This window comes from Pocillopora verrucosa, chromosome 1, assembly GCF_036669915.1.
Source record: "Pocillopora verrucosa isolate sample1 chromosome 1, ASM3666991v2, whole genome shotgun sequence".
Classification (NCBI taxonomy): Eukaryota; Metazoa; Cnidaria; class Anthozoa; order Scleractinia; family Pocilloporidae; genus Pocillopora; species Pocillopora verrucosa.
In genome coordinates this window covers 19221850-19244846 of record NC_089312.1, presented here as the reverse complement: position 1 = coordinate 19244846, position 22997 = coordinate 19221850, and the positions used below count along the sequence as shown (strand labels likewise).

The window sequence follows — 22997 nt, the reverse complement described above, 5'->3', positions numbered from 1 at the left end:
AGTGGCACAGCTTTACAAGCGACTTTGGTGAAATGTGAACTCTGTATATTGATTTCAATCGAGGGGAAAACCTGAGAACTTTAAGAGAAACTCAGGAAAAATGTCTAAAGCTTATAGCTTAACCATTTATATGCTAAGATCAGTATTCATTTTCCCCATACTGTGCTCCATACTTTTCCCGAAGGTGTATACGAGGTGAATTTGTTTAACAAGCAAGGGCTTCCTCAGTTGGTGATCATTTCTTTTATTCTCGTGACCTTAGTGTGCGATTCATAGATAATACTGTGAGGAGAATTAGCCGCTAATCACTCTTAGGGTTCAAAGGGTTTTATTGATTTGGGAATAAAAGGAAGGGACATAGCGGTTGAACGCGACCATTATCACCACTGGGCCGCTTTCCCTCCTTTCTAGGTGGGTTGTACCATATCTTTACTTTCATAAATTGTGCTCTAGAGTTTAGAACTAAAACAAAAATTTATCCCATGTTTCGACAAATAGCGAAGCTTCATCGTTTTCTTGACACACTACACACAACCCACAATTCCTTTATTCGCTCTGACGAAGGGCTAACGTTCGAAACGTCAGTCAGCCTCAGAAACTCTTTAAAAATGATTGTCAACTCGGTTAGTAATATCACCCAATTCCTATGTCCAAAGTAGCTAAATAGAACGTCCAATAAACCCACGCGTTCCAAAACCTTTAAGATAAAGCATTCTTATGCAGCAAGTCAAACCAAATATTTGAAAAAACAAATTATGGCATTACCAAGGTATTTTTTTTTTGTATCGAAAACTATTCAAAAATTCACAGGAAACTGAAAAACGTCAGTAACCGATAGGAGGAACCCAAATTGAGTTGCTCAGTGGACGTCAATCATATAAGTAGGCACTGGTTCTAGGTTGTTTGAATCTTAAATAGAACGGAAAAAAGTCCTACATGACGATAAACGCTTTAACTGTACCTAATAAACAAAGATCTTCACGCTGCCTCTGCAAAGTAAGGAAATAGTACTGTTCACGGAATAGATCGTGCTGCGCTACCATTTAGCCCCTTACACCCTGACACCTGTATGCACATTCTCCGTACTGTTATCTATATATTTCCTGTAGGGTTGACAAGGAGAATTTGTTTAATAATCAAGAGCTTCTTAAGCTGGTGATCATTTCCTTTATTCTCATCACCTTAATGTTTGATTCAGGGGTGATATTGTAAGGATAAATTAGATGCTAGTCACTGTTAGGAGTCACAGGGTTAAATAAGAAGCTCGTTGAACAGCTGTTTCTTTTGCTCAGAGTACATGATATAGTTACAGAGTCAAAGGGTAGCAATTCTGAAGTCAATGTCAAAAGCACTGCGGGACTGTGTTGATTTCCTTCACTAAATGATTGCACTAAAAAAACAATGCCCTCTTTTAAATCAATCAGATGCTAAACTTGGAACGACTATGGCAATAACACTTGAATTTTTGTGCATTTGACGTTGTTTACTTGTAATTACTTTGACTTCTCATTGGTTTCTTGTGATATTCGTCTGCGCTATGAACAGCCTTTGTGATCAGTTTGGTTTTACGACACTCGATCGAAAAGCGCTTCCGTGTTAAGTGCTCTTTTCTTTAGTCCATGAACATTTTTGAGCGGTCGTTACACCGTAGATGTTCCTTACTACCACATATCACACAAGCCTTTAAACCACCAGGGCCAAATACCCGGTGGGGTTGGACGATCGGCGGGGGCTCATTAGATTCATCGGATTTCACAGATGCTTGATCTTCCTGCGGTGTTTCTCCTCTCTGACTAGACGCGTCGCTGGAGGCTCCAGACATCGGTGGCGCTTTACTTTCAGTCTGGGAAACAGTATCATCATATGATCTCCATTTAACTCCCTGTCCAGAGGGTGATGGATGTACTGGTTGTATGGAAGTTTGATTGCGTGGTTCTTGCTGGCCATCGTTTCGCCAGTTCATACTAGCGTCAGCTCGGGTTGGGGTATTGTTTCGCGGTGTACTATTTGACGGTCCAGGGGTTTTTGTCTTTGACTTGTTGCCTAACACTGTCATGTGCATCTTAGTGTCCCCACCATGGGTGGGGAGAGGAGGAAACCCAGGTGGGGGCCGAGAAAATGTCTTGGACTGACTTTCTTTTGTTTTAGCTGCCCCAGGTTTAGTTGTTTCCTGTGACACCCCCTTGAGCACAGCACTGTACGACACTGAAGATACAGTTTGACTCTCAGCAATTGTTTCCACGGTGGGGCGTTTATTGCTCGGTTCCACTGGAGCATGAGGAGACGGAGCCATCCTTTCATACAAGCTATCAGCATAGTCCGGTAATAAATAAGATACTTCTTCAGGTAAGCCCTCTGATGACCGTCTCCTCTCAGCCTTGCTAACAAACTTACGAGTCCCCGCCCTGTTATACGGTGTTCCTTCGTGTCCTGTTTGTTGACTGAGGGGGCTGATTTTTTTTGTTGGCGAAACTCTTTGTGCTCCTTTGTCTTGTTTTCCCTCAATCATGAGTTGCTGCAGCTCCTGATTCAATTGGTTTATAGCAATACTGCTCTCGTTTGATTTGGTCGGCGAAGGAGATCTAGGGGGTTTGTTCTTCATCTCCTTAATTTTTCCTGCAGTTGACGCATTGATGATTTTGTGTGCAGGAGGCTTTAAGATTTTCGTTACGTTTTCCTCCAATAGCCCTATGGGTATAATAAAAAGTAGTTTAAAAACGACAACAAACAAGCAAATAAACAAAAACGACTGTAATATTTGATCACTCTCACCTTTGTTTAAGTACATCCTTATTTCCAAAATAACACCAGGAGGAAATCCGGCCTCCTGGAAAACAAAATTTTGTAGTCAATTAAGAGACCGTACGAAAAACTATTTTGTCCGAGGGCCGTTTATTCAAATAATTGAGAAAATTTGGGTCGATGTGTTTCCACAAGAGGATTTCATAACTGAGTGTAAAAAGTAAATGAAGTTTGCAGCACAGGCAGCCCAAGCTCACGTCTCGAGAAAAAGCAAACTATCAATCATGAAACTGTCACGCGTTGTGCGATTCGGTTTAAGTTTCGAGAGGAACCGATGAGAATTTGAACACGTTATAAGGAATAGTATGGGGAACGAAATACGGTCGATTTACAACGATAAATATTTCAAAATATGAACTCTTTACACGTAAAATCAATAAAACTTATTCACATCTTGTGTGTCCGCTGTGGTTTCCGGCGATTTCCATCACTGTTATTCTTGTTATTACTACGTCTTTTGACAGGAATAACAGTGATGGAAAAGCAAGCTTAAAACAGCAGAACTACAACGGACACAAAAGATGTGAATAAGTTTTATTCATTTTACGTGCATAGAGTTCAAATTTTGAAATATTTATCGTTGTAAATCGACGATATTTCGTTCCCCATACTATTCCTTAAAATGTGTTCAAATTTTCAACGGTTCCTCTTGTAACTTAACACCGTATCACACAACGCGTGACGCTTTCATGAATTAACTGTTGGCTTTTTCTCGAGACGTGAGCTTGGGCTGCCTGTGGTTTGCAGTACTTATGCTTTAACCATTTAACCCCTAAGAGTGACTAGCATCCAATTTCTCCTTACAATATCACCTCTGAATCAAACATCAAGGTCACGAGAATAAAGGTCATGATCACCAAAGAAGTTCTTGACTTTTAAACAAATTCTTCTTGTCAAGACCCTGGGAAATGTAGGGAGAACAGTAATGGAAATATACATACTGATGTTCGGGTGTAAAAGGTTGAAGAAGTTTTTGCGGACTCACTCGGCTAAGCCTCGCGAGTCCACAACATTTTGACCACTATGACGACAAATGTTGCTGTCGATAAGAGTACAGACCATGCACTGTCGATTTGTTAAAACTCACCTGCAAAGTTCTCTTAAGTTCTTCCCAATCAGCAGTGAGGAGAGAGTCCTGAAACATATATTAATAAGGGAAAGAGGCTCAAACCATTCTTAGTTAACGCATAAATCAACTATAATTTGACTTTCACCCTCCCACCCTTCACATTTCAGTCAACAAACATTCAGGTGACAAATGGATAAAGAAAGTCTCGATTAAAAAAAACAACAACAAAAAACAGATAAATAGAGAATACATGGGCGAGTGTGGATATGGAATTTTTCTTAGAGTGTTTAACTCGATAGCTCACAAGTGAGATGCCGAGTTGAACTCAAGAAAAGAAAGTTCTACAAGCAACCACGTATTATTTCGTTTATCATATAGACACAATATCCCCTTACTGACAAGAAAAGTCAACTTTATTGACGAATGAAAATAAAGGATCGACAATCCCCGAATAAAAATCGTACAAGGCATTGGCGCTAGGACTCAAGATGAAAAAATGAGTTGAAACACTACAAAAACAAACGATGGGCGTAATTTTCAATGTACAAAATTCTCCGTTATTGACTTGGTCCTCACCGACCGAAGAAATCTTTGAGGTACACGGCCAAAATCGGCCTGTGACAAATCGTCCAGTTGTCGATTTTTGTTCTCAGCCGCGTGAAATGCCATAAACAAAGCCACTGAATACGTAACTATCGGTTTTCTTTCCGTATTTTGGTTTTCTTTCTATTCTAGGAAAGTTTGAACGTCACTGTCTGTAAGCAGCCATAATCCGAACACATCCCGACAAAAAACCTTGGATTGAGAATGGTGAAGGCTTTGCTGTTCATTCATCAACCTGACCGAGTGGCGCGAAAGGCGAGTGACGTGTCAGCAGCTGATTGACAATATCAAACACACGTGAAAAGATACGATATTTTTCCAAGTGTGTTATTAACGGCTTTTCTCAGGGCTGGAAATCCTCGTGTAAAACCGTAGTTTATATGATAAATACCTGCATCAGATAATAACGCTCCAAAAATTAGGAGGAAACTCACGCGAATACAATTGTCGAAAAACTTTTGAAACAAATCCTGCAGCTTCAGGTTTTCTAACATCGACTTGACTTTACAGTATGGGTCCCATTCTACATTAGAGAAAAAAAAAATTAAAACAGAACAACACATGTTACACAAAATAATTACAGATATCTTGAGGATTTGACTCCCAGTCTTAGACCACTCACAGGGTTGACCATGCATCGCTCATTCTTGTGTTCATGTCACTGTCTACGCTACCAATATTCCAAGCTACTCTGACCAAGACAGCCAGTACCAAGCTTTGCACATCATCAAAATATTTGACATTTAAAAATGTCAAATATTTTAAAATGCTCCAGACACATCTCTTTCTTGTTAATTAAGTACATGAATATTCTTGAAGAGGGGAAACTTATTTTACTGCTTTTAACAGAAGTTATCTTCTGTTCATTGATTGACTAATGACTGGTTGCTTGATTGAGTTATTTATTGCAACCTTTAGATCTGGAATTCAGCACACTGCACTTCACACTGTAAACCATGGAAGTTATCATACATTTTTTTTTTAAATAGAGAGGACTAAACGAACTCCTTTTACTATATCATACCTTCACTATCACCCTCGTTCCCAGTGCCCTCCTGAAACTGCTGCTCCTCTGTCAGGTCATCTTCAGGTTCAACTAACACTTCATCCTCCATTGATGAGCCTTCAGATTCTTGCTTCGCTACTTCATCTTCAATCTTCCAACCTGATGCTCGTAACAGCAAAATATCCAGCAAAGTACTTTTGACTGGCCTATTAAGATAAAGAAGACAGTCAAAGAGGCACCGTGGAAAGAGGAAGAGAGGTACTGGAAAACAAAGTCTAAAAACTTAATTTTCCCTTAAGCTCAACCCTTCAACTCACACATCAAATGTGTAATTCTCCTTACTGACAACAATACAATTCTTATGTTAGTTCAGAGAATTTAGTATTGGATCAACTAATTATCCCCAAATTGATATTTTCCTTTGTTCTCATAACTTGTTGAAATTGTAAGGAGAAATTCTGTCTTGGTCACTCATGGGAGTTAAAGGGTTAAACTTCTGTGAGTTACAAGATGTACTTTCTCCTAACATTATCAATACAATATCAAGCAGACAAGTAATGAGAGTAAAGGAAATATCAATGAAGGAATTATTAGTTGAACTAATACCAAATTCTCTGAGCTAACCTCATAATAATTGTATGGTAGGGTTTAAGGAGAATTACTCTTAGGATATTGGGAGTGAAAGGTTTTAAGGACTGGATTAAATTGTGCATTATCTGAGGCACTGCCTAATGGGTAAATGAGCAAGAAACCCTTCCTTCCCAGCATCGAAATCTACTTGCCCTATGTGACTGAATGGAATTCTTAGAAACCTGTCTTCCTACTGACACCCTTTTTTGCACTTGGAACAGGACAAAACAGACAACAGATATAAGCAAATGATTAGCCTCATTCAAAATCTTTCATGCCATTAGATTCTTTATAAAAGCAAACTATTTCTTACACAGCAAGATCTGGTGAAAGTACAAGGTCCCTGATTGTAGCAAAATATCTTGAGATATCATTCCTGTGTACAAATTTTAACAAAAACAAATCAATAAAACCATCAAAAGCTATCAAGTCAAGGAATGTGATATTCAACACATACCCAAGGTGGACTTTATTGACCAACAGTACTTTGGGACAATTAAGCTTTAAACATTTAGATTCCCAGCGGTGATTTATATTCAAATTGTTCTCTTAAATTTAATTAATACGTTATCTTGCCAACAGACAATGAGAACAGACAAGCTCATCAGCAAGATGGCTTTATCTAAAAAAAAAAAAAAACCACCAAATTTGACTGGCTATAATTGTTCAGAGTGAATTGAAAGGCAGTCAGTCAGCAGAATTATTGATTGTATCTTGGAAGTTACATGTTTGTAATGTGGGTTTTAGTGGCCTGTTTCATAAGTTCAGTCAATTTGTAAATAATGTGGGATGGTAAACAGATCAGTGGATGGGATAGCTATCCAATAATTCTTCCCTTTTTTTACAAAGTGCCACTGTTTATTTACAAAGCAACTGGAACAAACTAACTGCGGAGAGGCTCCAACCAAACAGTGGACTTAAGAGCAACTACCAGTAGATGATTTGCTAAGTTGCATAGCAACAGCTTCCAAATAGGTGCAAATACTTAGATGACACTCACAGACCCATTTGATCTCAACTTACATACACACGTGCTGTAAATTCAGATAATTAGTTTGGCATAAATTAACTCTTCAACATCTAGCATACTGCTAGGATTTACAAATGGTAACTTTCAGTATAATGATTTGATGTCAAAGGCACTGCTCTCTATTTATGGTGAAGATCTAATACAAGTCATTGGTAAAGGAAAAGTTACCCTTCTGCTTGGTCAACTTTTGGTCCTGTGATCCTTAAGAATCCTGTCAGACATTCTGCTTTTAAGTTGTGAATTGCCACTGATTCAGCCTGTAGAAAAAAGTAATTTTGTTACCAGTCATAACTATAACCCTGACAAAGTGCTTGTGCTCTGGAAGAATTGTATTTATTTATTATTACTATTATCATTGTTCCATGTGTGCATTAGGCTTACCTGATCAAATGATAACCAGTTGTGGAGACTATTTGCTATGATGCTATCGACTGATGGCTTCAAACTGCGACAAATACAATAATCAAGAAATTCAAAATACAAGATTTAAAAAGGCAACAATCCAAACTAGTAGACTTACAGTTACATTCAGGCAGCGTAACTGCAAATAAAACAAAGGCTGAATGTACTCTACAACCAGTTGCAAAAATGTTGAGACACCTTGAGCAAAAAGTGTGTTTAATGGTGACAAAGAAATTTGTCGCAAAAGTTGCCCCCATTACTCAAAGTAATGTTGTTCATCAATGTTTAATGCATGATATTGCTTGGCTAGAAACATTGCAATGAAGGGGGGGGGGTGGGTGGGGGATACTACATTTAGGAATGTCACTGTTAGTCACTGGGTCCTTAAATACTCTTTATCTTAACATATTATGATAAAGTTTCCATATAACAAGCATCCTGATTAGCTGGAACAACATACTTCATTGGAGTACAGATGCACAGAAGTAGGGAAAACATCTTCTGTTTCTCCTTTACTTCATTTGTACTCTAGCTATTTCCTGCATGCTTTACAACAGAACAGAGCATGGACAAGGCTCCTTTATTTGTTAATTAATGTACTTACCCATTAGAGTCATTTTCATTTAAAACCTCCAGATAAAGTTTCCCAAGAAATGATGAAAATCTTTGACACCTTTGGCAGATATCACTTAAGGCTGATTGCTAAATTAAAGCAAAAGTAGATATCATGCTTAAAACTTTCTGTCTTTCTTATTCTATTTGCAAAACATGACACTATCGACATTGCTGATCTTAGCAGTATGCGGGATGCGTGTCATACATGAACTCTGTATTGGGACTTGCTCACCATAGAGTCTCTGTGGCTTAGTCATAGAGCATTGGATCGTGGAATCCAAAGGTGTGAGGTTTGATTCCTTGTGGGGACTCAGAATTTTTCCTTTGTCCCATGCTTGTGACAAGACGAAAAACGTATTTCTCTAGATATCACATTACAAGCAACAATCACCAGGATTGGTAGAGACAGCACATAGTTAATGCAAGACAATCTTTTGGTAATGTTTAGAAAGAAACTCCAGAAATTCCACAATATGCATACATCACTTATTACTTACATCCATCAGCTGTTTTTGACAAGTCATCACCTCTTTATTGATAAGATCACCAGCATCAGGTATATGCATGTCTAAAAATACAAAACATACAACAAATTGGATGCGGACTCTCTAATCAAGAATTGTTGCGGACACAATTCATAGTGAAAAGTACAAGACATGAGAAAAAGTTTTTTTAAAAATTTCTTTCTCAACTTCAGCATAAATATAACAAATACTGAGAAAAAAATACCTCTAAATAGTGTGCACACTTTAACCGCCACATTTTCAAACTTGACATTATTGATAACCTTCTCAAGTAATAGTTTTACAGTAACAGACACTTCAGAAACTCCTGGAAACTCCTGAGATATTCTGGTATCAGCTATTAACTTGTCAAGCTCTTGTAGATAATCTCCATTATCACCCACTGCCATATGGTCAATAAGTTTCTTTACATTCCGTTGAAACTTCCATATTTTCCACTTTAACTCTGCTTTCAATTCTTCATCCCTAGTATTTTCATTCAATGGCTGTGTTTTGAGACACTCAGACTGTTGCCATGGTTGAAAAGTTTGTTGTTGCAATGGTTGTGTTATTGCTGAATTGTCACCTACATTTGTGGAATTGTTTGTTTGAAACTGAGCAGCAATATTACTTCTCCCTTGTTTTGGACTGAAAGAAAAGTTTGAGAAAGGTGACTGTGGCAACCTCTGAACTGACTGAAAAGAACTGTTCCTGCTTTGTGCAAGGGAAGTGAAATTCTCTAGCTTGGGTTCTGTGCTTGGTGCATTTGCTTCATTCATCTTTGGTTGTGAAAATCGCAGATGAGGTGGTTGGTACTTTAGAGGTGATTCATTGCTTGGTAATACTGAATTGGCTGAAAACCAAATAAAGAGTCATAAAAGTGTGAAAATACTTAAATCATGCATTAAAAAACACCTGCGAAATACATAGTTCATTTTGCTATATGCTACACATGTGAATAGTACTTTTTACACCTGCTGATTGACTAGTTCAGAAGTGAATAACAGGTACAGTAATATTCACCTCCAAGTAGCTTTAGAGAAAAAATTACACATCCAAAGTTAAAAATGTGAACATTTATGTGAGGTATATACTAAAACAATAACTCACATCAGTGTCAGTGAAATTAGTGGATATTAACCTCCACTTCATTGAATACTTGGTCCAAGTGTTTAATGGTCACTTCTAAGGTATCTAGCTATAGCAATTCATGTAACTACATACTTGGTTAATGTACATTAAACCAGTCTAAAATTAGGCTTAAAATTATTGGTTTGGGACACAATTCAGACTACATTGTCACAACTAAATTTAAACTAAACAAATAAACAATTTAAAATTATTGACTATTCATTAAGAAAAAAGTCTTCAACGAGTGCTGCATAAAATACAGTCACAAGATCCACTACAAATTTTGATTAAATTTTTCTAAGTTTAATTTATTACTTTAAAAAGTACTCAAACACGTCATTGAGTAACAGCCCTAAAATGCTTACAAAATACACCCACAAGGTAATTATAACTCAAAAAAAATAAATATGGTAAAGAAAAGGGAAGATTATAGTTAAAAAAAAAGAAATAATGATGACAAATGAAAATGCTCAAACCAAGAAGTATATCTACAGAAGTTTAACTCATGTAGATACACTCCAAGACTTCCACATTTCACCATCTAGCTCTCCTATAACAAAATTTGGTTCCCATTCTGACATGACAATATTAGTAATGTCACCCTAAAGTGTAACCTGTTACTAACCTTGGCATAAAAACCAGTTATGCAACATTTTCAAATGAAATATCCCACAAGTCAAGAGCATATTCCACAAAAAATGAAGTGACAATTACAGGGTAGAATATTTGATGGTATACAACAAGAAAGAGTAGCACACTTATTCCATACCATGCAAGAGAAAACATGATGGCCAAAACAGTCAAGAAGACATTCATGCAGATTTCATTTTGAAAGCAATTAAAACACTCCTTGAAAATGTTTTAAAAACCTAAAATTCATGATAAAAAAAATGCATTGCTGGTACAGCTACTACATTTAAATTCTTGAAAGAAACTAAAAATTATTCCAATTTGGAGAGAAGAAGCTTGGAGCGCCTCATGGCTAAAGGTTGGGTGGATCACAAAAACAGCACCTTTCCTGTTTTCTGTTTGGGTGTATTTCTCTGGCATGGTATAAACAATCAAACACAAATTTTAACATACTTGAACTGTGTCCTGTCTGTGACTGAGTGAGAAATGCACTTGGGCTGGCCAGGTAAGGCCTCGCTGAGCGCAGTGATTCCACTGGTCCTGGATCAGTTCTTTTGACATTAAATGTTTCAAGAATGTTCTTTTCCTTGTTCTGCATTTCAAAGTCTGGCTTTGGTGGAAGAGGAACATCATTCAAGGAAATTGCACTTGAATATGTATCTCTCTGTGATTTACTACCATATACTTGTGGTGGACTAAATGCACTACGGTTTAAATTAAATAGCTCTCTCTGTGAAGATTGGTCTTTTAAAGAAATGGGTAATTTGGTTGATGGATCTTTTATGGTAATGAAGCTGTTGCTTTTCTGCCACAATGGTTGCCGTGATTCTGCTGGATGGAATGTTAGCGGGTTCCACTGTTCATCTAATCTTTTCTGCTGGTCAGAACTCAATGCACTATAAATTTAGATGGAAAATAAGAAATACAATTTTAGGTTTGAATGAGCAGAATAGTAACTTTCAGATGTTGGTAAATCCCCATTATGCTAAAATAAATCCCAGATTAATTTCGGGTTATTACAAGGTTTGCAAGGACCATTGTTTAACCATCCACTCCGAAGAACTCCCCCCTTGTAATATAGCCCTAAGAAATTAATGTTAATCCTTTGACCCCTAAGAGTGACTGGCATCTAATTTCTCCTTACAATGTCACCCCTGAATCACACAGTAAGGTAAAGAGAATAAACTTTATGGAAATGATCACCAACTAAAGATGCTTTTGATTGTAAAACAAATTCTCCCTGTCAGCACCTTAGGAAATGTATAGAGAACAGTATGGAGAATTGTGTTAACTGATGTTAAGGTGTAAGGGGTTAAATCAAACAATAAGCAAAATAATGGTATTCGTTTGTTCTTATCACCTATCTTAAACACCATGCAGTGCTCTCTTTTTCAGGCTGTAACTGTTAAAATTTACTGCCTGCAGTACCTCTTATTACTCCCTGAAATTGCTTCAAATTCTTGAAAATTTAATAGGTAAAAGGATTGCTCTAACCGTTTGAAAATTGTGTTTACCTGTTTTGCTTTTAAAATAAGGATGAACCCTGACAAAGTATTGATTTTGTCAGAGAAATCACTAGCTGATCACTCCCTAAACATAATTAGATTTTTACATAACACAAAAATTATCATTCTCCTAGAGAGAATCTACACTCTACAAGTATACATATATCAAATTGTGAATTACAGAAATCTAGAGCCAATGAAAGTGTCGTTACATGTACTACTATGCCCTGATTGGATGTTAGTCAACACAGGTTTCCTTCCACATCTTGTCAACTTTTTGCAGTAATTTACTAATACTCTCTTGCACTCCAGTGCAAAGAATTTTAGGTTGGCTCTCAAAAAAGCCATCCATGCAATAATTAAAATGTATTGGAAAACATTACCTAGGTTCCAAAAAAGCTTTCACACCAGATGAAAACCATTTTAAGAACACAATATTTGATGAAGGTGAGAAACATTAACATTTATTGATTCATGCCTGATACATACCTGACAGAACTGTCTTTCTGATGACCACTACCAACTTCTCTGTTCCATATCCCTTTATTTACAACATCATCAGGACTCTAAATGCAATGTAACATATCATCCATTAGACCAAGTGTTTCATTCCATATATTTTAATGGGTGTTCACTAAGTCTGCACTTGAGCCAAATGGCTCACAAGGGGCCAGAGCTTAATATCCCTTACACTCGTTAATAATTCTTCTTACTGTCTGCAATATAATTTGGTAGTGGATCAACTGATAACTCCCTGATTGAAATGTTTTAATGTACTTAAACATTGTATCAAAATTGTTAGAATAATTCATCAAATGATCATTCCTGGGAGTGAGAGTCCTGATTTTGTCACACTGACAAGCTATGTATAACATGAACAAAGATTTGTACTATACCTTAGCAAGGCCTTCAGAGATAAGCACATCACCTACTGAAGTTTCTTCCCCATCTCTATTTCTACCATGATAAAAAAAGATAATTTAAATCTTCAATGACAAAAATAAAGAGATAAAATAAGAGGGTGAGAGAGGCATATCTTTCAATTGAAATGTGATTTTTCCTCTGAATAGTTTTGTCCAAGGATGTGGTAGTGCTACACATGAAATATAATAATATTATTAATAGTCATAATCATGACATATTTTTATATTATCCATGATGTAGTCACTTCCCAGGTGATAGCCATTCCATTCTAAAAATTGAGAACAAACAAGAGGCACCATTTGTTCATTATTCCTTTCACCTACAGTTAGTTACCTCTGATCTGTAGCCTGAGCTCTTTAACGCTCTACACCCTAGGATCAGTATACATATTCTCTACACTGTTCTCTGGACATTTCCAATGAAACTGACAGGGAGAATTTGTTTTACAATCATAAGCTTTTTCAGTTGGTGATCATTTGGACCTTTATCCTGAAGACCTTAATGTTTCTTCCAGAAGTGACACTGTTAGAGGAAATTAGATACTGGTCAATCTTAACCCTTTAACTCCCAAGAACTGATTATCAATTCTCCCCTCTACACATTTCCTTGTAAATAAGTTGTGAGAATTTGGTTTTAGATCAAGAAAACAACTTCTACCTGATAAGTTTAGGTATTCTTATTACCTGTTTGCTGGATAATGTAGAGATATTATAGGGAGAAGTTACATGTTAATGACTTCTGGGAGTTTAGGGGTTAAGGACTCAAGGGTTGAGAAGATAATACATGGCTTTTATTTATAAATATTTGTAAACTAACCGTAGATAAAGTTTCCCTCTAAAATTGTCAATAAAATGGATTTTAAGTCTGCTTGAAACAAGTTCACTGAATCTTTTATTAGCCTCTTCTGACCAGCTTCCATCAATCTGTAGAAATTAAATGAAGATTTAGTGAATAATATTTTATTACTTTATTTCTACGTGAAATAACTTAATTCTCACTTTTAACATTTTTACCACTGTTGATCATAAATTTAAGTGAAGCTAAGTACAAAACTATAAAAAATTGTTGCAGATCTTTTTAATTAAGTAAAATTTTAAAAACCCTTCTTCTCAAAAAAAAATTAAGTTTTGTAAACATAATTTTAAAACCAGTTAGACAGCCAGTCTAAAATAAAGGAAAAGCTTATTAAGCTACTACAAAAACCTAGAAAAAGAAATGATCCCCACCAGTGGATGCAATTTTTAGCAGTTGTAGTAGAGAAACAGCAATTGAACCTGTTCCTCCTTGTTGGGTCCTACAGTACCAACTGAGCAATGAAGCCACATGTTGAGAGTAAGGCAAATTTTAGAGGGTTCTTTTTTCTCATAGAGGAATTTGATAACAACTTGTATGAAATAAATTTCATTTGACCAGCTGATGAAAATCTGGCAAATAAATCTGTAAGCTTGTAAAAATAAGATTGATCTCTGTGACTATAAAATAATGCAAGCGTGAAAACAGCACATCTCTCAATTGAAACCAAAATGCAGCTAAACATAAAATGATATACTATTATTCTGATTGATAGTTTAGGTTACTCACAGGTTTCACACCATCCAGTGTTATATACCGTGCTAGAACTGGGCGAGACATTATATCACTGGGAGAGGGATGACAAACTCTATCCAATGGTACACATTCTGACTGTCCATAATCCAAGTAAAATACATCTAACATGCTGTCAAAAAAAACAAAAAAACAAAAACAATTCCTGGGTAATAGTACAAAAGCAGATTTAACACTTACAACTAGCTTTTATAAAAAACATTACAGATACACTGTACCTTTCACCCTTTACTCCTGTCTGTGACCAAGACAAAATTTCTCCTTACAATATCATACAATGTCAAGCAGACAAGTAATGAGAATAAACAAAAATATCAATTGGGGTATGCATAGTTGATCCAATACCAAATTCTCCAAACTTAATCATAGAAATTGTGCAGCCAATAGTGAGGAGAATTGCTGCTCTCTTACAGTGGTGATGAATGCATGTCCAATTGTGGTACGAGTAAACTTAGCCACAGATGCCACAGACTTTTGGGGTTCATCCTAAATTTCACATCAAAACTAGCCTAACCCTTGAACTCCCAAGACTTCATTGTTAATTCTCTCCTCTAGCTGCAACACATTTCCATGTAAATTATAGATGTTTTACATCAAGAGAACAACTTCTATCTGATAAGTTTGAGTATTCTCATTACCTGTTTGCTGGATAATGAAAAGATAATAGAGGGAGAGGTTACATATTAATCAAGTCTGGGATTTAGAGGGTTTAGGAAGTACTGCTAAAAAGATACCCCCCCCCTTCTCCTTCCCCCTCCCAACATTACAACCTTAGATGGAATGTCAGTAATGGTAACCAAAAAATTTCAGTTGTCAATATATTATTAAAATTTTAATGGTACTAAAATTATATCATACAGTAAGCCATAGTTCTTAATATTATAAGAATGACTCAACAAACCTGTTACTAATAGGCCTAGTAACCTGACCTCTTCTCCACTGGCTGGTGCTTGAATGAAATACACACACTGCCTGACCACATGTGGGTATTTTCTCAACACTTGATCTTTGTTGTTCATTACACCATGAATTTAATGCAGTCATGTATGTGTCAAACTGTTTTAGCTCATCAGAAGTACCTGGTATATAAAAATGTTAAAATTCAAAACAAAACATCTCAAATATTCCCAGACACACTTAACCCTTTAACTCCTAAGATCTGAAATTCAATTCTCCCCTTCGGCTGCTATACATTTCTTTGTAAATAAGTGTCAAGAATTTGGTGTTAGATCAAGTTGCTGCATATTGCATGGATATTAAAGGAGAAGTTACATTTTAATCACTTTAGGGAGTTAAAAAGGTTAGAGAAATGTTAAATAAAATTAGCTAGTAAATCTGTGTTATGAAATTCAATTACACCAGCATGTTCTCCAAACTTCCTACCAAAACCAAACCTTCACAATTGAATGGTAAAGCATGTAAATCAATTATACAAAAAACCTAAAATGAATAATGGACACACCATAATGCTTATGCATATACATGTAGTGCACATCTTCTCGTGGACATGAAATTAGTTACACTGTACATGTTTTCCTCACATGCATCAGGAAAGTCAAAAGCACTGTGACCTGTTTAATATATAAATCATCCACTTTGATCAGTTCTCCTGGATCACTTATCAAACCTCTTGCAGGGACATCTACTTAACGCAACACACCCTAAGATCAGTATGCATATTCTCCACACTTTCCTCTACACATTTCCTGTGGTATTAATGAGGAGAATTTGTCAAACGATCAAGAGTTTCTTTAGTTAGCAATCATTTCTTTTATTCTCTTGACATTAATGTTTATTTCAGAGCTGACACTGTCAGGAGAAATTAAATGGCTGTCACTCTTTGGGGTTAGAGGGTCAACCATGAAACTTGACCAGAGTAAAGAAGATGGATTAATAAAGTTTGAATGGAGAAAGAACTGAACTTTAATTTTCTTGTTGGGGTATGTTTTGAGCATGTCAATACTAAGGTTCATCGGTGTTAAGTAATTCAAAAGTTTTTTTTATGAGTATCTATGGAATACCTGTTATATATTAACATAGCACTCTAATATGACATTAATCTATCATAACACTGTTTTTTTTTGGGGGGGGGGGGCTTGAAGTACTCAATATCAAAGACGTACTTCTGAGAAAAACTTCCATCAAAAGAAAATCATTATTCAATTTGCACTTTGCTTCCTTTTCCTTAACAGAGTGAAAAACCTTTTTGCAGCCCACTTTTCTTGCTGATGGTTAGTTCTCTCATACAAGAAACAACTACCAGCGGCAACTACATTGTTTGAAAGAAGCTTCACAAGCTGGCAAGAATTGGCTAGGGGTCAAGAGTTTCTAGTAAAGCTGTGTAAACAAGTCCACAGGTCAATGCTGGCCTCTAGACTACTCTAGAGTACGTTAGAGCCAGAAATATTATATCTGGCTCTTGAAAATGTAATGAACAGTTGTAATTAGACATGAATTAAATTTAACTAACTACAGATTTCAAAACAAAGAGGCAATTACTAATTTGAAATAGAGACGTACAGAGAACGAGAGTCGTCAAATGTTGATAACAGTTTTTCGATCGCTTACGGGTTTTTTGTATTGCATTGTTATCTGAAAATATGCTCTTTATCATTTCAGTCTTACCTGTCTGGGCCCAAAAGTGCTCCACATCGATGATATGAGTGACTCTTGCAAGCGTGTGATTGTTGACAGAGTCGCCAGGAGACTGTTTGACCTTTGGTTTGGATTCATGTTCTCGAGAAAGAGACAAAACCGACGACCCAACACGCGTGCTACTTTCTCTTATAGTTTTAGCAGCTTCCCATCTTGCAAGTGCTCCTCTGCCCCTTCCACGACCGCTCATAATCTTTCGCTACAATTTCATTAACCAGAGCTAGATGGCTTCACATATTTAAAATATGAACCAGTACGTGTAAATGTTCCAGGCGTTCTGTGCTCCGATGGATGCCACGTGCTGGATCCGACTCAAACCAGGCACCGCGGTCAAATGGAGACCACCCAAGGTGTTTGCTGAGTACAATAAGATGGGCCGTAAGAGAAATCGTAAGATAAGGTGAACAAAGCAGTAAGAAACTAATTTTACACGCACATTAATCTTGACGGGGATATCGCAAATGTAATCCTATTCGAATTTATGTTTATTCTTCTAGCATGAACATGCACCACCTTTGCACCACACAAGACTTACAATGTCGGTAAAATCTGAGGGAAAAAAGGAGAGAAGCAGTCACTTTTATATTCCTTTCCTTTAATAGTCCGTAACCAGGAAGAGTACCACTGAAGGAAACTGATTGCAAATAACACTTGAAAGGTTATTCGATTAGACAATCACGCTTGACACAAAAATATTTCGGAAATAATTTCTTTTGAGCCAGAAAATGAAAAAACTGTAAACTTAGAAGTCGGTCCAGTAATATCTACGCCTTGCGAACCGTTTTGATTTGCGTGACGGAGGTGTCAGAAAACGCCATGCGCGGGACCATAAGTGATTGTGAAACGGCAACTGTTTCCTGCGTTGTAATCAGGTGTCCTGTCTAGGTAAGGGAACAATTATATGCAAAATTGTTATCATCACAACTTTCTCTGTAAAATGTTACTCTGGAAATGCGAGACTTGAATAGACTGCTCAGGGGTAATGGATTGTACATAAAACAAGCCCCTACTCAGCTAGGACTAAACACCCCCCCCCCCCCCCTCACTCCCTTGCCATCACGCAGTGAAAGAGGAAGTCTACTACCTCATTTGATACTAATAGCGTCAAGCCAGCTGCGTTGTTGGTTGGCTTTGACAATTTGTAGGATTTCTTAGACAGTTGGGGCTGTTTTGAGAATGTTTGCTTGTTTAAAGCTTGGGATTGCAAGGTGAAACATGGAGTACACCCATACGTGTCCCGGAGGACAGTCACGAAAGATTAGCGAGGTCAGTTTCACTTTTATCGATGGACTCGTTGACTTCTAATTTTGGAGGATGAAGAACAAAATTTTGAATATCTCCGAAAGGAATAATTGCTTTTCATTTAGATAAAATGTAAGATTACAAAAACCCCACATATTCGAGCTCTCGTTTTCATGACCTCTATTTTAAAATGTGATGATGATGATGATGATTAAATTGATGTAATTTGATGAGATGTATAGTTCCCCTGCAAAAATATGGGATTTTGGGAACTTGTTAATCCAAAGATGTAATGAGATAAGTGGATGGGATAACATTTCGTATGAGGTTTCCTCGGATATTGATACTTAACACTTAGGCAAGTTACCTCTGTAGTCAGGAATGATGATGCAAACCAGTCAATTTATTGTTTTATCTTGCTTCAAGTCCATTTTTTCTGAAATTTGCATTATACCACTCCCTTTTTGAATGGTTCAATCCTTTGTACTTGAAAGACCAAGCTAACAAATAGCAACCACAGAATAATGTTAAGGTTCGTGTTTACTGTTAATTTTACAGTTGTTGTTCTTAGTAATTTTGTTGTAATAATTTAGAAATATATATTTTGAAATTACTTTGCAAGTTGTAAGTGGGGGATGAAGGGCGTAACAGTTTTTGAACTGGAATGTGGATAAAAAAAGTCCAGGTTTTAGCCCTGGCTGGGTTTTAGGGCTCTGTTCTTGCATAATCAAGGTAATGTACCCTCACAGTGCTTCTCTCCACCCAGAAGTACTAATGAATATCATTTAACTGTATAGGGAGGATGTGACAAAATGAGAGGTGGGGGAGGGGGTGGAGTAAGGTAATCTGAGACTTGCTAGGTGCCAAGAGCCTTGTTTAACATCCAGGACTCAGACAAAACAATTTCATTTTTACACTTCCTTATTGTTACTGTCATTTTACTCAGATTATTGCAACACATGTCAAAATTTTTAAACAACAGCAATGGTACAGAAACTTTTGTTACTCACAATGATAACTCAGAGTTGTTATGTAAATGGTACTTTCAGAATCATTGTAAGGGTGATGACATCTCAAAATTGCATGAAAAGTTTGTATGTACCTTGATTTTTCAAGGTAGCATTTAACACCCTTAAAATGCTTCATTGTAACATACTATGGGGTCACATCTCATCCTTCAGCTATTTCCACGAAAAAAGTATTGCAGAAACTCATGACAGACGAAATTTTGACAGCGCCCGCGCTTTTCGTAATTTGCCTCATGTTACAACTTGCACTCGTGTTACAAGCAAATGCACTCGTTTTCAGCCAATCATACGCGCGTAATTTTTACATGTGTATTATTAGCTCTTGTAAAAAGTGGTACAAATCGGTGTCATGCTGTCAGTTGTGTATCCCATTGCTCTAGTATGGCCACTTTCAGATAACCCCCCTTTCGGAGCTCCGATGTACACGGATGAGACCCCAAAAAGCACGGGCCAAATCGGGCCAAAAACATGGACCAGATAAGGCCAAAATCACGGGCCAAATCAAGTCACAAATACGGGCCAGATCTGGCCAAAAACACGGAACAAATAGGCCCAGACAGTGCCAAAATATGCATAAAATATAATATGCACGCCAATTAAGGCTCACTTACATGCCACGTGGATATAGAACAGAAAACACGCCATTAATGTAAGCGTAAAGTTAACATTCTAAATTTGGGCGGCTGCGAAAGGCTGACGCGCGGAATTTATAAATTTGCCTCTGTCCTAGCCCTTTTAGCAGGAGGTTGCTGATCTAGTGGTGAAAACGTTACTGTCCTGTGTGTAAGGTGGTCCGCGAAGTACAGTAACTCATAGTAGATAGCTTTTAGCTCACGAAGATGAGAAGATGACAGTAGACGTAACTGGCGGAAGTCGAAGAAAGTAACCATTAAATGAATGGATGTTCGAGTACCAGAATTTCAGCTCTTCCAAAAGTGCTGCAGGGTAGCGAAAGGTGTGATTCCATCCTGGTCGAGACTCGATGGTCAGGCACATTTTTCTAGTGAAAATACGCAAAATAGGACCCTCTGCTAAGGAAACCGAAATCATGAAGCCTGCTATTGTAGCTAGTTTGTGATGCGAAGATGACTCGTCCGAGCTTGCAGTGTCAATGTATTGCGCACTGTATTCATTCCATTATCAAGTTTCTCAAGAACTCTGTGCCAAACATGAGCAAGGGCGACCTAGGTTAATAGTTTAAAGCGTAAGCCAAACTGTTTTGCTGTAAGTAGGTTTGACTCAGTCAAATAGTTCAAATAGACTGTCGGAAGCACTGTGATGGGCCTGCACTGAGTTATTAATAGCAGATTTATCGTCAGACTTAAAGAGTGCTGTTACTTTACCTGTTCAATTGTTGAGAAAAATAGATAACGAACATGAGGTAATTTTGACAGTTATTGTCAGACGACAAAAAACAGAAAAAGCCTTTTAACTTCACAGTGTTACAATGTATATCTCTACCTCTTGGTATGGGAACCATTTTTGTGCCAAAATAATTGTATTATGGATGGTATGTTATATAGGCAAGGAGGAAATGAGAGATGTTCCATTTGTGCATCAGCACCGCAAACATTTTAAGTCTTTGCTGATTAATCTAACAAATGGAGTTCTATAAATGCCGCATCAAATGAAAAGTGAACATAAAGTAAAAGAAATGCATATATGATAAATGCATCCAAAGAGGTTTAAATGTATGATACGTAATGCACACACTTGATAACTTCTTTTAAAGGTCTCCGAATCGTCGTGTTTAACAAGCCTCAACAAACGAAGCCGTCCGCCATTCGAGATATGCTAATTTTGTGTTTCTCGTTTATATCGCCTTTATCAGTTCTTTGTATGATCCATTTCCTTTATTATTAACCGGAAACGCTCGATTGCACTCTCAGTCAGACAAAGTTCCTCACCCTCCCTCAATCAATCTCTAATCGGTCAACTGGTTCCTTTTTAGAGAACTTTAGATCGATGGCAATAATCTGATATTTGGTGATTGGTCTTAACCGTTTCACTTCCAAGATCTCATTAGTAATTCTCCTTACTGAATACCCTACAATTCTTATAATGTTAGTCCGGAGATTTTGATATTGGATCAAGTAATAATCGCCTAATTGATGTTTTTGTTTATTCTCATCACTTGTTTGCTCGATATTGTATTAATTTTGTAAGAAGAAATTCTGTCTTGGTCACTTATAGGAGTTAAAGGGTTAAACACAGAGTTACTTTACACCACTGCGTGACCATTTCTGTTTCACTCATTAGTTCTTGAACATCTTTTTAATCGAGTCCCCGGTCATGTATATTCGATGGTCGTCTCCGTACATAAAAAAGTTCTCTGATTCAACATAAATGGGAGATGGTTTTGGAAGAGATTCCATACTAAAGGTGCCAAGGAAGAACCCTGTAGGCATCCCCTGGTTTGTTCCTTACCCCGTGAGCAACCCCTGCTTTGTTCTTTATCCTGTGGGGATCCCCCTGGTTTATTACTTTCACGCGCTTTGTAGATCATGTAAGTTTACTTGGTTTCTTCTAAGCTCAAAGAAAGATCGCATGAGATTTAGGGACGCGTCAGAAGAGCCGTATGCTTTAAGGCTCTGAATCATTAGAACAGGATACAGCGAGTCGAACGTTTTGCTCATATGAGTGGATAATTCAGTCAAACTTTCCTTTCTATCAGCAGTTGTTTTCTAATCCTCAACAAGCCTTATCTCTTATATTCGTTTCAAGTCTTATTAAAGTTGTCTCGCAACAATGTTGTTTTCCGTATGCGGCCATTTTGCGATACATGTGTGAATCCATGGTTGCCATAACTTTCTTGCAGAGCAATGACTCGCACACCTTGTCAACTGAGTTGGGAACAGTTATAAGTCGATAATTGCAATGCTGATACCATTACAATTGTGTAATAAGTAAAAGTCAAAGACATTTAAATAAAATAAATGTTTCCAGAGAGGTAAGAATTCGTGATACCTGGCGTATAACACATTATCCCAATGCACGCACTTCATAACTTCTTTGAATAGTGTCCGAATCGTCGTGTTTTACGAGTTCCGGTAAACGAGGCAGTCCGCCATTACGAAATATGCTAATATTGTATTCCTCGTTTATATCGCTTTTATCAGTTCTTTGTATGATCCATTTCCTTTATTCTTGACCGGAAACGCTCGATTGCGCTCTCATTCAGACAAAGTTCCTCACCCTCCCCCCCAACCCGGTTTTTCAAAACTCTCTACACCGACAATTTATACTTATTAAATATGTAGTTTCGAGATGGTCGAGTGGCAATCGTGGGCGCGCAACGAGTGCAAGAGAGGTCATCGAGGTCGCGGGTTCGAATCACGCTATAGGAGTTATTCTCAATCTGGCTTGGGGGCCGAATAACTTCTCCCCGAGTATGATTTGGAGCTGACGGACAAGGAGTAACTCTCAAACTGGCTTGGGGGCCGAGTAACTCCTCCCCGCGAGATCTGCATTTTACTTTTGCTGTCTTTTCCTTGTTTTTTTCCTTTATCACAATTTTTATCTTATTTGTACTCTATTCTCTTTTTTCTGAGAAATTATCTTATCGGTGCATTGTGTTTTTTTTGTTTTCACATATTTACGGTTTTGGTACTTTTCAG

General features: G+C 37.3%; 1 protein-coding gene across 2 annotated transcripts; it reads right to left on the bottom strand.

Annotated features, from left to right (window-relative positions):
• Positions 1 to 181: 181 nt before the first annotated feature.
• Positions 182 to 17349, bottom strand: LOC131788881 (uncharacterized). 2 transcript variants are annotated; one of them, XM_059105978.2, is made up of 18 exons: positions 17081 to 17349; positions 15357 to 15534; positions 14432 to 14567; positions 13667 to 13773; positions 12823 to 12883; positions 12416 to 12492; positions 10875 to 11317; positions 8887 to 9513; positions 8655 to 8725; positions 8147 to 8244; positions 7522 to 7585; positions 7309 to 7397; positions 6424 to 6486; positions 5499 to 5686; positions 4909 to 4997; positions 3890 to 3937; positions 2773 to 2827; positions 182 to 2688 (listed from the first exon to the last, which is right to left on the bottom strand). In XM_059105978.2, the coding sequence occupies exons 1-18, from the start codon at positions 17298 to 17300 to the stop codon at positions 1613 to 1615; spliced, it is 3690 nt and encodes a 1229-aa protein (XP_058961961.2). In that variant the 5' UTR covers positions 17301 to 17349; the 3' UTR covers positions 182 to 1612. The 2 variants fall into 2 exon arrangements, with proteins under 2 accessions (XP_058961961.2, XP_066028867.1); XM_066172770.1 differs by having other exon boundaries at positions 15385 to 15534; positions 17081 to 17217.
• Between the last annotated feature and the right edge of the window lie 5648 nt (positions 17350 to 22997).